We start from the raw sequence: 13,533 nt of genomic DNA on the forward strand, positions 1-13,533 counted from the left end.
ATATTAGAATAGTTTGAATGAGTAATATACTAATGTGAAATTCACTCATCATGATATTTCATTTATGTGTCAATTCATTGTTTGTTATGTTTTGCTTTAAGTTAATCAAGATTACACTTAAATGGGGAAGATTGTTGTTATTTGTGTGACCAGTGTTATTTAAGCTTAATAGGAATAACTTGTTAGATCCATGTTGCTATGATGAATACTAAACAAGTTAGGGTGGTATGGAGTGCACATTTCTTAAATTTTATCTTGGTAGTGTACTACACTACTATTTAGGTGTGAATCCCCTAAACTGATGGACGCCTGAGGATAATGCCCCTGGAAGTAGGGTCCAAAGGATGGAATGTAACATTAGTCAAAAATAGGTCAACAACAGTCACATGTGATCAAGGCAAACAGTTAGTGTAATCAACTTACTTGGTAGTTCATGGAAAATTCTAATACAAATATGAACTTTCATACATACATTATGGTATAATTCCAAAGTACACGTCCATACGATTCCAAAAGATTTCAAAAAACCTCAATCTGACTTCGCAAGTAGCACTTATGATAAATTCTAGCACTATAGCCTCTATAATAAGAGGAAAAATTAAAGTATAGTGAGAATTAGCTATTGGAATAAAAAAGAAAGTTGTAGTACTTGGAATACCTATGCATGGATATAAAGATCGCCAAAAACCGAGCTCGTATTTGAAAATTATGATCTTCTAAAGATGTAGCATCTAAGAGCATGGCACATGGAAAAAACCTTAGCTGCCTTGGTTCACAGTGTCAGCATGTATTCTCACGATGTGAGAGTGCTCTAGAACACTCCTCAAGCCTAGAATGCAGATGGCAAGTCTTTAGAGTGATCTGTTTAGGTCTCACGATGTGAACATGTCATTCAGGATGTGAGATGTTATCTGGACACCTTCCAAAGCTAAATAACCCAATGGAAAGTCTACGAGGTGAGACAACCATACTTCACGACATGAGCATGTATACTCACGATGTGAAAGTTCCCTGGACACCCTATAAATATTAAGTTAGAATCTTGCTCTCATTACAACAAATTTTATTTGTCTCCCTCATTTGTTGAAGGTGCTCCTTCTCTCGAGCCTGACAATCGTGAACCATTGACCATTTCTAGTTAGTTAAAACCTGGTTTTACTTCAAACTATAGCGGTTGTACTGCTTAAATAGTATTAAAGTTATGGGCAATGTTTAAAGCATAGTCTAGTAACATAGGGTTTTAGACATGAATATGCTTTCACGATTGGAACTTTCAGAACTCGACAAATCTACATGAAGTATTCAATTCTTCAACGAAGATTGAAAATCTTAGTAAAATCCTTTGACCAGTAACCGCAAATCCCATGTGAGTGATGAAGTTGTGTATAGATCTATACGAGTTGACACTCCTACTCGTGATTTCTGTAACGACCTAAATTTTAAAACAAATTTTTCATTTTTTGCAAACATCAAACATCGATTAATATTTCAAATTCAAACGTAAACAATATTGTCACAACCGAATACATCACAAAGATCATAAAAATAGTTTTCCCCCGATAATGTGTACGATCACCTCCCACGGTCCTCGCTAGTACCTGAAACACATAACACAACAACTGTAAGCATAAATGCTTAGTGAGTTCCCCAAAATACAACTTACGCACATACGCCTTTCCAGGCCCTAACCTTCCGGTCCATGTGTCTCAGGGGACTTCTGTCCCAACTAGGTAAACCTTCCGGTCCTACCCACATCAACCTTACGGTCCACATCACAACGCCTTCCGGCCCATAACATATTCGCCTTCCGGCCCATAACATAATGCCTTCCGGCCCATATCAAGCATATCATACATGACACATATAACGATTAACTTATCACAGTGCATATATCTCATATCATATTCGACCTTCCGGTCACACAGTCAAACCCTTCCGGGTACAGTATAGTGAGAAAACTCACCTCGTGGAAAGTCTAAGATCTCGTGTCCTCGCTATCACCGAATCTCAACGACGACTCTACCTTACCTAAACATAAAAATATTGTTATTTAATATGCAAAGACTTCCACCACTAAAACTTTATCCCTTATCATCATTCTTCAAAGGGTAAAAGACTATTTTACACTTCCTTGACATAAAGTCCTCATGTTGACCAAAACCCTAAAAGTCAACAAAAGTCAACCCTGGGAGTACGCGGGGCGTACTGCTAGATGTACGCGGGGCGTACATCGCCAACCCCCTGGATCGGGGTCTCCACCCAGTACGCTGCGCGTACTGGAAGTTACGCCCAACGTAACCATCAGAATCAGCCAGTCTTCATTTCTTGTCTTAATCGGTTAAGTCATTACTCCAACTTCTAGATCCGACTCCTTTAGTGTGTCTAAACCCATAAAGTCGAGACCTTTAAGCCTTGGCATGGCTGTAAAGGCTCCAACATCACATAAAAACCTTTTATTCAAACTCAAGGACCTAGATCTCATGCATGGTGCAATACCCACGTCCAAGATGCCATTTTTATGAGTCTACAACTCCAATAGATCAGAAATATGAAGTATCTAAGCTTACAGAGGCCATTTGCACAAAAGTCTCCACCTTTGGGACTTAAACTCTAGAAAATGACATCTAAAGCATACAACATGAACCAAGTGACAAGATCTGAACTTTATACCTGAAAATGAAGCTTTAGTCCTTGCAAAGCTCAGATCTACACTTGAGCACCACTTCTAGCCTCTCCAACAAGCTCTTCTTCTCCTTTGCAACCTTGGAATGGCACCACCAAGCTTAGAATACACACACAATGGCTAAAGAACGAAGGTACACTCTTTTTAGGGTTTCACTCTGAGGGATGGTGGCTAAGAAGTCCAGCCACACATTCCTTTTATATCCCCATCAAAGGAAATTAGGGTTTGGGTCTGAATGAGTTACGTCGGGCGTAACCTTGGGTACGCCCCGCGTACCTGAGGGGGAACGCATCCAAATGAGGCGTACGAGTACGCACAACGTACACCTTGTACGCCCAGCGTACTCGCCTACCATGGAAACCCTAAATTAACAACGTAATCCAAAACAGAAGACTACCTGGATTCGGGCTGTTACAATTTCTAGATACAACCCATGGTTTAACGAAACCTACTCGGTGACGAACTATCCTTTTGTTTTTTTTTGTGGGTCCGGAGTCGATGATGCGTGTAGAGTGTTTGAACCAGTGCGTCCCTTTGTACCACCAATCAGGGGTCTTGAACGTTATATAGCACTGGTTATGGAATCATGGTAGCACAAGTATACTTTTACAAACATTATAAGATTCACATGCAATTATAGTCAGAGTACATGATACTATAGGTATACCACTTATTTAGTAAGTAAACCATTATACCTAGGATATGTACAAAATGTTGGAGACAAGTATAAGTCAGAATGACACTTTCAAACTATGTTTTATACTTTTTGAACTTGGAAAAAGTACTATTTTTACTCAGAGTCAAAAACTTGAAGACTCACCCAACTTTATGTTGATGTATTTGCAAAATGCATTTGTTTTCAGGAACATAATAAGCTGGAATGTTACTCGAATAGGGGAACTTTTGTTGACAAATACTACTATCCTTTTTGTTGGTATGGAACGTCTATTAGTAAGACGTGTGCGATATGTTGGATACTATGTATTAATTACTATTAATATAGGAATAATGTAACTTTCTATTATCAATAAAGGTATGTAGTTTATAGAATGATTTTGTATTGTTCAATGTATTTTAATAAATGTGATATAAAAATGAAGTTACACAACTCGGTGTTTCCACCGCCGGTCGGGGGTGCGACAGGAAACCCCTAGTCGGGTCTAAGGGATAGAACCCCTAGTAGGAGTCGGTCATTTGGTAGCTTTATGATCCTAATTCTCTATTCTTGAATACTTAGTTCTATCTGATTAAAGATTTTCTAGTGTACGATCGAAATGCTTGAATCTGAAAGTGTGATTCATGACTCTAAGTAATCCATACATTCTTAACCCTGATTTCTAACATTTTATGATGAAATATAAACTTATACCAATTATATAATATTTTCAATCTTTTTTATAACTATGACATATTAATATTTTTGTATTTTGTGTTTATAAAATAAAGCCCCGATACACTTTTATTTTTTTATTTTTTTGTGGCATTCAATGTACATAAAAAGATATTCCTTTTTTCTTGAAACAAATCACTCAAGATCTCTCTCTCTCTCTCTCTCTCTCTCTTTCTCTCTCTCTCTATGTATATATATATATATATATATATTGATCCTTCACATATAATCCCAGCATCTCGTATACTTATCTTCCAACTATCTTTGACAATGCCATGTGTGACATCAAAAATTTAGGTATGTTCTAATGCGTTTTACTTTGAGCTTTAATATATAGACTTTGGGGTTTTTGTCTCCCCATTTCATGGTGACTGTTTTACCATGGCGTAGTATGGACACATCACCCCGAAGTAGTGATAAGCTTGCCACGATATGGCGTCGCAAGGGGCCTAAAACCCTAAGTCTCAATTCATGACCTCAATTAACGAATGAAAGGGTGACGGTCTCCCTCAACTTTAGTATCCATCTCCTCTAGAAGCCAACTGCAAAACCCTAACTTCCTCTCCATATAAATAAGTTCTTTACACTACTTAAGGTTGAAGGAGTACATCTTGAGAGTTTTCAGCACCCAAGCAAGCCAAATCCATAATCTATAGCTTCTTATGTACCTTTGTAAGCATTTAAGCTCTCTCATTCATGCTTCTTTCTTTGTATATCTAGATAAATGAGCAAATTTTCTTTTGTTGTGTGTGTTTGAAGATTAAAATTGATAAATCTTGCAACTTTATCACTCTTTGGAGTCCCATTAGCCTCATATGTTCCATATTTAAATGATTTCCCTTGTTTGATGCCATGCATAGAGTTTTGGCCTCATTTTCTTCATTTTTACCTAGGTTTAGAGAAGGACACGCATTGGACATGCATGTCTACAAAGCTACAGTTTTAATGGTTCTTTATGGTGCAAGGTGTTGGATTCGGTGTCTAAGCCTATAACTATAATTGGTATAAACTTAAATTGATAATAGCATAATTCTTTTGGTTTACACTCAAACCTAGCAATTGAATATCATAACTTTGAGAGAGAGATACTGATTTATAATTTATTATATGATTAATAAATTAACTAGAAATCAAAACGAATAATTTGTTAACATATTATGAGAATAATATATTAATTGAAAATAATAATATTTAATTAATAATTAATTAGAAATTAATTAGAATTAATTTTGGGATTAATAGAATTAATTAAAAGTATTGGGGTTAAAGTGTAATTATTCAATAGTTAAGCAAGAGAAATTCTAGAACCTCCCTAGAAGCATTGGATGGTTTTTGTAGGGGTTTAGAGTTCTAGAGTTATCATTGGAGGATAATTAGGAAGCTGGATAGTTACCAACAGGAATTATTATTATTTTATTCCTTTTAGGGTTATTTAAGGTTTCCTTGTGACACTATTTAAAGACCCCTTGCCCTTGGGATCCTAATTTTGTCCATGACTTCTATAGAAGGATTAGGCCAAAATTCTCACATATTCTCTCTCTCTCTCTCTCTCTCTCTCTCTCTCTCCTCAAGCTCATTGGTTGCTAGGGTTTGGGTGTGAATCATTAGAGGCACGATAGTTGTGGTGCTTTCTTCCAAGAGTATGTCAAGAAGGCTTCTTGATTGTTTACTACAACAATAAAAAATGGTATGTAATTTCTATCTTGTTTGTCGAATTTGAAAAATACCTAGGGATCATAGGTTTCTTGTTTTTCAATAGAATATTACTTCAATAGTGTTATGACATAGATCTTTAGGTTGCATGTACCCTTAATTGTTAAGGATTTTTCCGCGTTAATACATGCAAAACCCATCAATGGTATCAGAAACTGATTGTCTAATAATTGAATGTATATTCCTTGAAACTGAACAAAATTGGATTTTTTTTGAAAACCTAATCTCACGATGTGAGATTATATCCTTACGACGTGAATACATATGAAATCAAAATTATGTTTTCTTTCAAACTGTACTCACAACGTGAGCACTGTGAATTCCGAATTTTGGTATTTTCTTGCCTAATTGGATTTATATGGTTATTATTTGGTACTTATCTTCTATAAAATCTACCAAATCCAAATTTTGGTAATATTAGATAGTTAAATAAAACCCTAAGTGATAGGAGATAATCTTAGATAAGATAACGAATAATTATAAGATTAATTAATATTATCCTTATGGATCCTATTATTAATTTAATTAAATGACTAATTAAATGATAATTAATAAATCCATAAATTGGTTTAAATTTAATTAAAAGTTTGACTTATTAATAGATTAAACCTTGTATTTTTTTTAAATGTTTTAAAATACACATTATACTATGTATATAATTACAAGTTTAATATATATTATATGTATAAGAATAGTCAGTGAAATCGATAGTACGCCTTATTCACGAAACCATGCTATAAAGAGGGTATAAGGAACCAACCTATAAAATGGTTATTAAATGGGTGTCTACTCTCACCCACCAGTCTCCTGTGTGGTGGAGGGTCATTAGCCGAACGGATTTAATAAGACATAATCTCAATAATAAGTATAATGACATAACGTAACTAACCTATTTTAAAATCTCATTATTAGTTACTTTAGGAAAATTGTGAAATGTATGATAATCCATGAAAAGGCACATCATACATTATATGTCGTTAGTAGAGCATGTGTGGTTAACCGAGACACTAATAGGGACTACAAAGAGATATGATGGACATTTTGAAAAATTATCATTGTTGATGGAGCATGTGTGGTTAACTGTCACATCAATGTGAGATGATAAATGATATCAATGTTGTCAAGCGGGTTTGCATGACTATTCACATCTTGTTTGTGATTCTCGGCATCCCAGTCACAAAAGTGAGAGCATAATCTGAGATTAAACATGCCATTGATTAGATTTAATGAATCTCAAAAGATATAGGAGTTTCATAAGATTGAAATTGGTAAAAGCCTTACCTACCTAAAATAGATTCGAATTTGATTACGACATCCCTCTTCAAATTTTGAATAAAAAGTATGGATCCTAGCCTTAATTTAAAATTTATGGGTTACTAATTAAGGATTAAGATCAACTAACTTGAATTCTCTTTTCTCCCATCGAAAGGATGTCGAGTCAAAACAATGATGGTCTTCCTTATTCTTTTGGAGATGGGTTTTAACTTTATTCTGAATATGATCTTCCACTATCTAATCAAGGTGAAAATGTTTTCTCTTCTGCGGGTAATGGTGGAACTGTATGTCATGCTTCTTCAACTCTTCTACCTCCACCTCTAGTGACTCTCCCCACGCCACGTTTTCCTCGAATTTAGAGATACAAAACTACTCGATCCCTATTGGCAAGATCAAGATGGAAATTTTGTATGTGTATGTTCTAGAAATGAAATAGCACAATGAAAAATTTGACAGGATGGGTGTCGTTTTCCTAAAGCAGCAAGCCATTGATTTGGTTATTCTTCCACTTCCTAAGTTATATGGTCAGTTCATTGAGAAATTTCATATGAGGAATATCGACATGACCCTAATTGATCTGAACCAAATGTTTATTGTTGTTGGATTGAAAATGCTTAAAAGCACAAACAAAACGAAAGTGCTTGAATGGTCTAATTCTAAAGTTTCCATGGACATTAACAATGGTTATAATGGTGGTCTAGAAAAGATTTCTCTTTCTAGTGGAAAGGGATCGGCCAAGGTAACACCATTTGATCATATGGTAAATAGAAAGGCTAGTTCTGAGATAGTTTAATGTGTTAACCCTAAAGATTTCATATGTTTCTATTACAATTTGAAGGGACATTGGTTGTGAAGCTGCCTAAAGTACCTGAAAGATCTCATAGATAGTGAAGTCAAGTTGTGTGACTCTACTTCAGGTATATCCATGATCTAACTCCATTGTCTTAACAAATTCCTAATCATAGACTCTTAATGCATGATGTGGTGGTCACATTTTGATGTTATTGTAGGATCTAAGAGAAAGAAGGAAGTTTAAGAAGAGTGAGCTAAATCTGATCGTGAGAGATGGACTTCGGCCGCATGGTTTGATGATCAGAATTTGGAGCTACTACTTAGGAGTTATAATAACTTAATAGGTTTCCATTACTCTTAGGAGATGTCTAGAAACATAGTTTTTTTATGCATTTTAAGGACAAGTTCCAAATTTTCATTTATTATCAATAAAAGTGAAATTTTGATTTATATAGTTGTTTCACTTTATATTTCCTTGCAATGAAATTTATGAAAGTGTTGATTACATTTCTAACATTAGAAATGGTAATTGTGGATTTGATTCTTTTTATATCACTTGTGACATTGTCATAGTTAACTAAGTGATAAAGAATTCTCATCACCCAAGTTTCAATTGGATAATAACATTCATTCATGCAATTTGAATTGTGTGATGTGTGAGAATATTGATCGTTGGAAAAATTATGATGAAGTCATTGATCACATATTTATATGAGTCAACTGAAGGACTAATTGATCTAGTACATGTTGATGTGGACTATTCAGATCCACCAGAAAGGATGATAACTCTATTCTTCATGATTTACTAATGTTTCAGTAAATATGGTTGTGCTTACAAGATTAAGCATAATTCTGATACTTTAAAAAGATTCAAAGAGTAGCAGAACAAATAAAAAGAATCTGTCGGGCAGAAAGATAAAGGTTTCTCCAATCTGAAAGGAAAGGAGAGTACTTTAGCATCATGTTTTATGATCATCTTAATGATTGTTGAACTATATTACAATTTATCCTTGAAGAACATCTTAGTGAAATTGTATGACTAAGAAGAGGAATCAGATATTTTTGAAATGGCTCAATTGAGAGATGAGTCATACTTCATTTCCAATCAAGTTTTAGAGCCATTCTATAGTTATTACAAATTATATCTTGAAAAACTAATTTCATAGTAAGTACGTTTATAACACCTCATGAAATGTGGAGTACTAATGTTTTCTTAGGGGTCGTTTGATAGTTTCTGACTGGGTTAGAGCTGACTGGTTAGAAGCTGACTGAGTTAGAAATGCTGATTGAGTCCATATCTGACTGAGTTTATGTTGTTTGATTATTTATCTGAATGGTTGTGCTGAATGAAAAAATGACCATATTACCCTCGTGTTGTCTCTTATGCTGGATAAAAATTTATAAAAACACAAATTATCATATAAAATCCAAATTAAACATACATCAATTAAAATCCAAATACAAAATGTAATACAAAATCCAAATACAAATTGTCATACATAATAAAAAAAAGTACACAATTTAACGTGAACCATTTGAAAGTAACTGATTAGCAATCTGGTCACGCAAAGTAGTCATATAGTCAACGGCTTCTGAACCCCATTCTATGCCTTGTATGTTTTGACCTTCATTTCCTCCACCACCCACATCAGGAGTAACCATAGTGTTTTGTTCAAAGGTCGTAAATAATTCATCTTCAATATCCTATTTCCTTATAAAATTATGGACCACAACACAAGCAATGACTATGTCTCTTTGCACTGGAAAAGGATAAGGAGCCATTTGTTTTAAAATTGGAAATCTCGCCTTCAATACACCATAAGCACGTTCAATGTAATTTCTAAGTTGTGCATGAGCATGATTGAACCTTTCTTCCTTAGTTAAAGCTCTGTTTCTTCGAAAATCCGCTAACCAATACCTAGTATTGCGGTAGGGAGCCATAAATCCACGGGTGTTGGTGTATGTGGCATCACAAAGGTAGTATTTATCTGTAGATTTATTACAAATTTATCATATAAATAAAAAAGATAAAAAAAAACGTATAGTAAAGTTACAAACCTGGTGGAGGGAATGGAAATCCGGAAGTCGGGTTAAATGCAACTTCTTTCAAAACTTTATAATCATGTGCTACGCCCTTCCATCTAGCCCATACAAAGGTGAATATGATATCAAAATTACAAATTCCAATTACATTTTGATAACATTCACCTTTTCCTCTTCCCCTATAACGAGTTTGTTGATCAACAGGCACAACTGCATGTACAAGTGTTCCATCTAGTGCACCTATTGCTCCGGGAAATATCTGCATTAGTCGTCTATATCGTTCTGATGAATTTCTTGTTTCATTAGACAAGGTTGGTACTATAATTTCTCATGAAAAACACATCATTGCACGTAAGACCTCATGAAAACATTGATGAATTGTTTGTGTGGAGTGATGAAATCTTTCGTTAACGGCTCGAAAATGTTCATTATGTCTTATAACATGTAAAAACATAGCCATCTTCTCTTCAACGCTTATCGTCCTACTAGATTGCAACCAATTTCTCTCTGTAAAGTGATTGCATAATAGTACAAAAGGATCTTGTGAAAGACGTATCATATCGAAACATTGTATAGGACATCCGTGTATCAAATCTTGCGTATACACATACCCCTTTGCTACCTGTTCACTAGCTCTTATTCTTTTAATTATTCTTTGCCTTTTTCGGACCAACATCAACCAATACCACGAGAATATAAGAAAATATAGAAAGTCACCTTCTTTATCCATGTGTCCTGTTAGATGTCAAATACAAATTACATTTTAATCAATAACATAACAAGCCGTAACATGTAAATACTAAAACCATAACATTCCATAAGATATAAATTCATATAACATAATTGCATCTAAGAAAACAATCCATAACATAACTAAACCGTAACATACTAAAGTCAAATAACAAACCATAACATACTAATGTCAAACAATGAACCAAAACATACTAAAGTCAAACAATAAACCATGACATACTAAAGTCAACCAACTAATCCAAACTTTCTTCCCGCATTTGTTACCCACGACTCACAAGTTGACAAGTTAAGGCGCAACCAAATTTTCCTATTGCCAGCACTTTTAGCAAATAACATAAGAGCAGTGGTATATTTCGGATCATATTCTCCCCACTCCAAGCTTGTCAACCTTGCCATACAAGCATCCATCTCCTTGTCAAGATTATTTGCTTCCGTGAATGCTTGTGCAGCCTTGATAATTTCTTTTCCAACTTCTTTCAACTCATCATCAAGTGTGGTTTCTTTAGGACCATTTCGCTTGCCCCCTTTGTTTTTTGTCCGCCCAGATGATTCCTCACTAGTAGGTTGAGGTACGGTTGAGCTTGGGGTATCTGGATGAGGTGCTGGCTCTTCCATCTCTGTATCCTCAAAATCATGTGCACTGAAGGTTTCATTGGGATGAGGTAGTGTCGAAGATGGACCCCAACTATGAACATCGGTCGAGGTCGCCCCATCAAATAGTTGGGTACAAAGATTAGGGCAAGGGAGGGGTGCATTTCTCAGCTTATCTACATACTTGTTCAGCTGTTTGAAAATTTAATAAATATTGTTAAAGTAGTAAAAAAAATAATCTAATTTAAAAAATATGTATATATATACCTTTGCTTCAGCTTCCCATTCTTCATTAGTCATTTTAAAAGAATTTGTTACGGGATTGTAAATATTCCCGGTTTTGTTTTTAAGTTTTAACCATACCGCATACTTTGCTTTTAAATAGTCGTATCGGTTTTTCATTTTTTTTTTTGTCGACAACAAAATTATGATCTGTTTTCAATTTCCCTGCGACTACAGCCCATGAGCTTGCCTTTAGGCCACTACCCTCCCGGCCATTACTTGTTAATTCTTGGATACACGCTTCCAAAAATGTTTTGTCCACCAATTCCGACTTCCAACTAACCCTAGTTCTTTTATCCGTCATGTCTATTTTAAAAAAGAAAAAAATAGCTAAATCATTCACATAACACACATTTACAAATAAATCATCCACATAACACATGTTTACAGATAAATCAAGCAAAAATGTGATTTCATGATATTTTCAACAACATAAAACAATCTTTTATAAACAAAAACACATAAATGTGATTTCCTCATACAAAAAAAAAATGATCTCATAAACATATAACAATCTTTTATAAACAAAAACACATTATGAATTGATTTTATAATGCAGTAGACACATATTTGAAAGTAAATGACACCAAATTGTCAAAAACACATTATGAAATCAGATTTCATAAACAAAAACAGATTATGAATTGATTATATGCTAACCCTTCAATCTAATTTAATCAAAAAATAATGAAAGAAGTAAGGACAAACTTTGATTTCAGAATTCAATCAATAAATTGGCGTTTGGTTTTTGGTTGAGTGCGACTTGTCAACTATGTATGCTGAATTGAACATTTTATTTGGAAATACATACAAAGATTTAATTTTTCTGTCAAACAATCTCGTAAAATAACCATCATTTTTAACCAAACTAAAACTCGAATCCAAATTAATTAAATCGTTAATTTAGTACTTAGAATCATCGAACCAATACTGAATAGAAATCAAGAACCCCAATGATTAGTTTGTAATATTTGACAAATCACAATGATTAGTTTATGATCTTTTGACAAATAAAACTCAGATCTTCTAGTATTTTTGAGATCAAAACAACCAGATTTTCATAAGTTAATAAAGAATCATCGCTACACATTATATTTATTTTTAAATTAATCAGATTGTAAGAACTAATTATCTAACTATATATGTCAAACAACATGAAAATCACCTTGCACACACCTAACACCCTATTAATCTACACACAGTGCTAAACGTTGCTGTGTCTATTTTAACATATGGAAGTTGTTTACCTGCGCTGTGGTTGTCGCCGGATTATTCTAGTCATCGCCGGAAATTTCTGGTCGTCGGAGAAGAGGGTGCAGGCCGTGGAAGAAGATGGTGCAGTTCGTGGAAGAAGATGTAGATGATAGAGGCGATACAATGCTGGAGATCGATGTTTGTCTAGGGCATGGCGTATTGGGGAAAAAGGCTAGAAGCGAGAAGGGCAAAAAATATTCCCGTGTCTAATTTTTTTTCCAGTCGGGCTTTTTTTTTTGACTGACCGAGTAAGGAGATTAGGGGTGGAATGGGCTGACCGAATCAGCTATATCATCTCATAAACAAACATCCGACTGCTGACCCAGTCAGCAGTCAGCCCTGACTAGACCCGGTAAGTTCAAATCAAACAGGCCCTTACTCTAGCACATTTACAATTGGAAGTTGTGATGTTTTCGTTAATCAAGAAACAAAGGATAAACTAAGACCTATTCTATGAAGTGTTTTCATTTCGATAATCCACACAAACTTTTGAATATTTGTTTTAGTCATAAAGGAATGTTCCTTGAGAGAGAAAGTAATATGATAAGATGTCAGTGGGAGTCTTATTGATCTTGAGAGTCACAAGACTCGGCCAACAATGAACCGATTAGTTATAAGTAGCACACGACCTGAGGTTGACAACATATCATGTTAACACACTCTTTTTTCTACGCACCTTCTAGCTGAGTTGGTTATGCTTATGATTTCTTTGGTTCTCATTGGACTGTAAAAAGCAAAGCATGTTGATCAGTGAAAG

At 34.7% G+C, this 13,533-nt stretch overlaps 1 protein-coding gene across 1 annotated transcript; it reads right to left on the bottom strand.

Annotated features, from left to right (window-relative positions):
• Positions 1 to 9,374: 9,374 nt before the first annotated feature.
• LOC145046169 (uncharacterized) lies at positions 9,375 to 10,161 on the bottom strand. The gene is made up of 3 exons (XM_078994472.1): positions 9,912 to 10,161; positions 9,660 to 9,841; positions 9,375 to 9,557 (listed from the first exon to the last, which is right to left on the bottom strand). The coding sequence occupies exons 1-3, from the start codon at positions 10,159 to 10,161 to the stop codon at positions 9,375 to 9,377; spliced, it is 615 nt and encodes a 204-aa protein (XP_078850598.1).
• Positions 10,162 to 13,533: the final 3,372 nt, after the last annotated feature.

This window comes from Lactuca saligna, chromosome 5 (assembly GCF_052625555.1).
Source record: "Lactuca saligna cultivar CGN05327 chromosome 5, ASM5262555v1, whole genome shotgun sequence".
In the NCBI taxonomy this organism is placed as follows: domain Eukaryota; kingdom Viridiplantae; phylum Streptophyta; class Magnoliopsida; order Asterales; family Asteraceae; genus Lactuca; species Lactuca saligna.

Bases quoted from the DNA above. Each gene is read 5' to 3' on its own strand.
- LOC145046169 (XM_078994472.1), bottom strand. From the start codon at position 10,161: ATGCAGATATTTCCCGGAGCAATAGGTGCACTAGATGGAACACTTGTA. The intron at 9,842-9,911 runs GTTTGTAACTTT...ATAAATCTACAG, and splicing joins ATTTCCATTCCCTCCACCAG to ATAAATACTACCTTTGTGAT. The intron at 9,558-9,659 runs GCGAGATTTCCA...ATAAGGAAATAG, and splicing joins GTGCTTATGGTGTATTGAAG to GATATTGAAGATGAATTATT.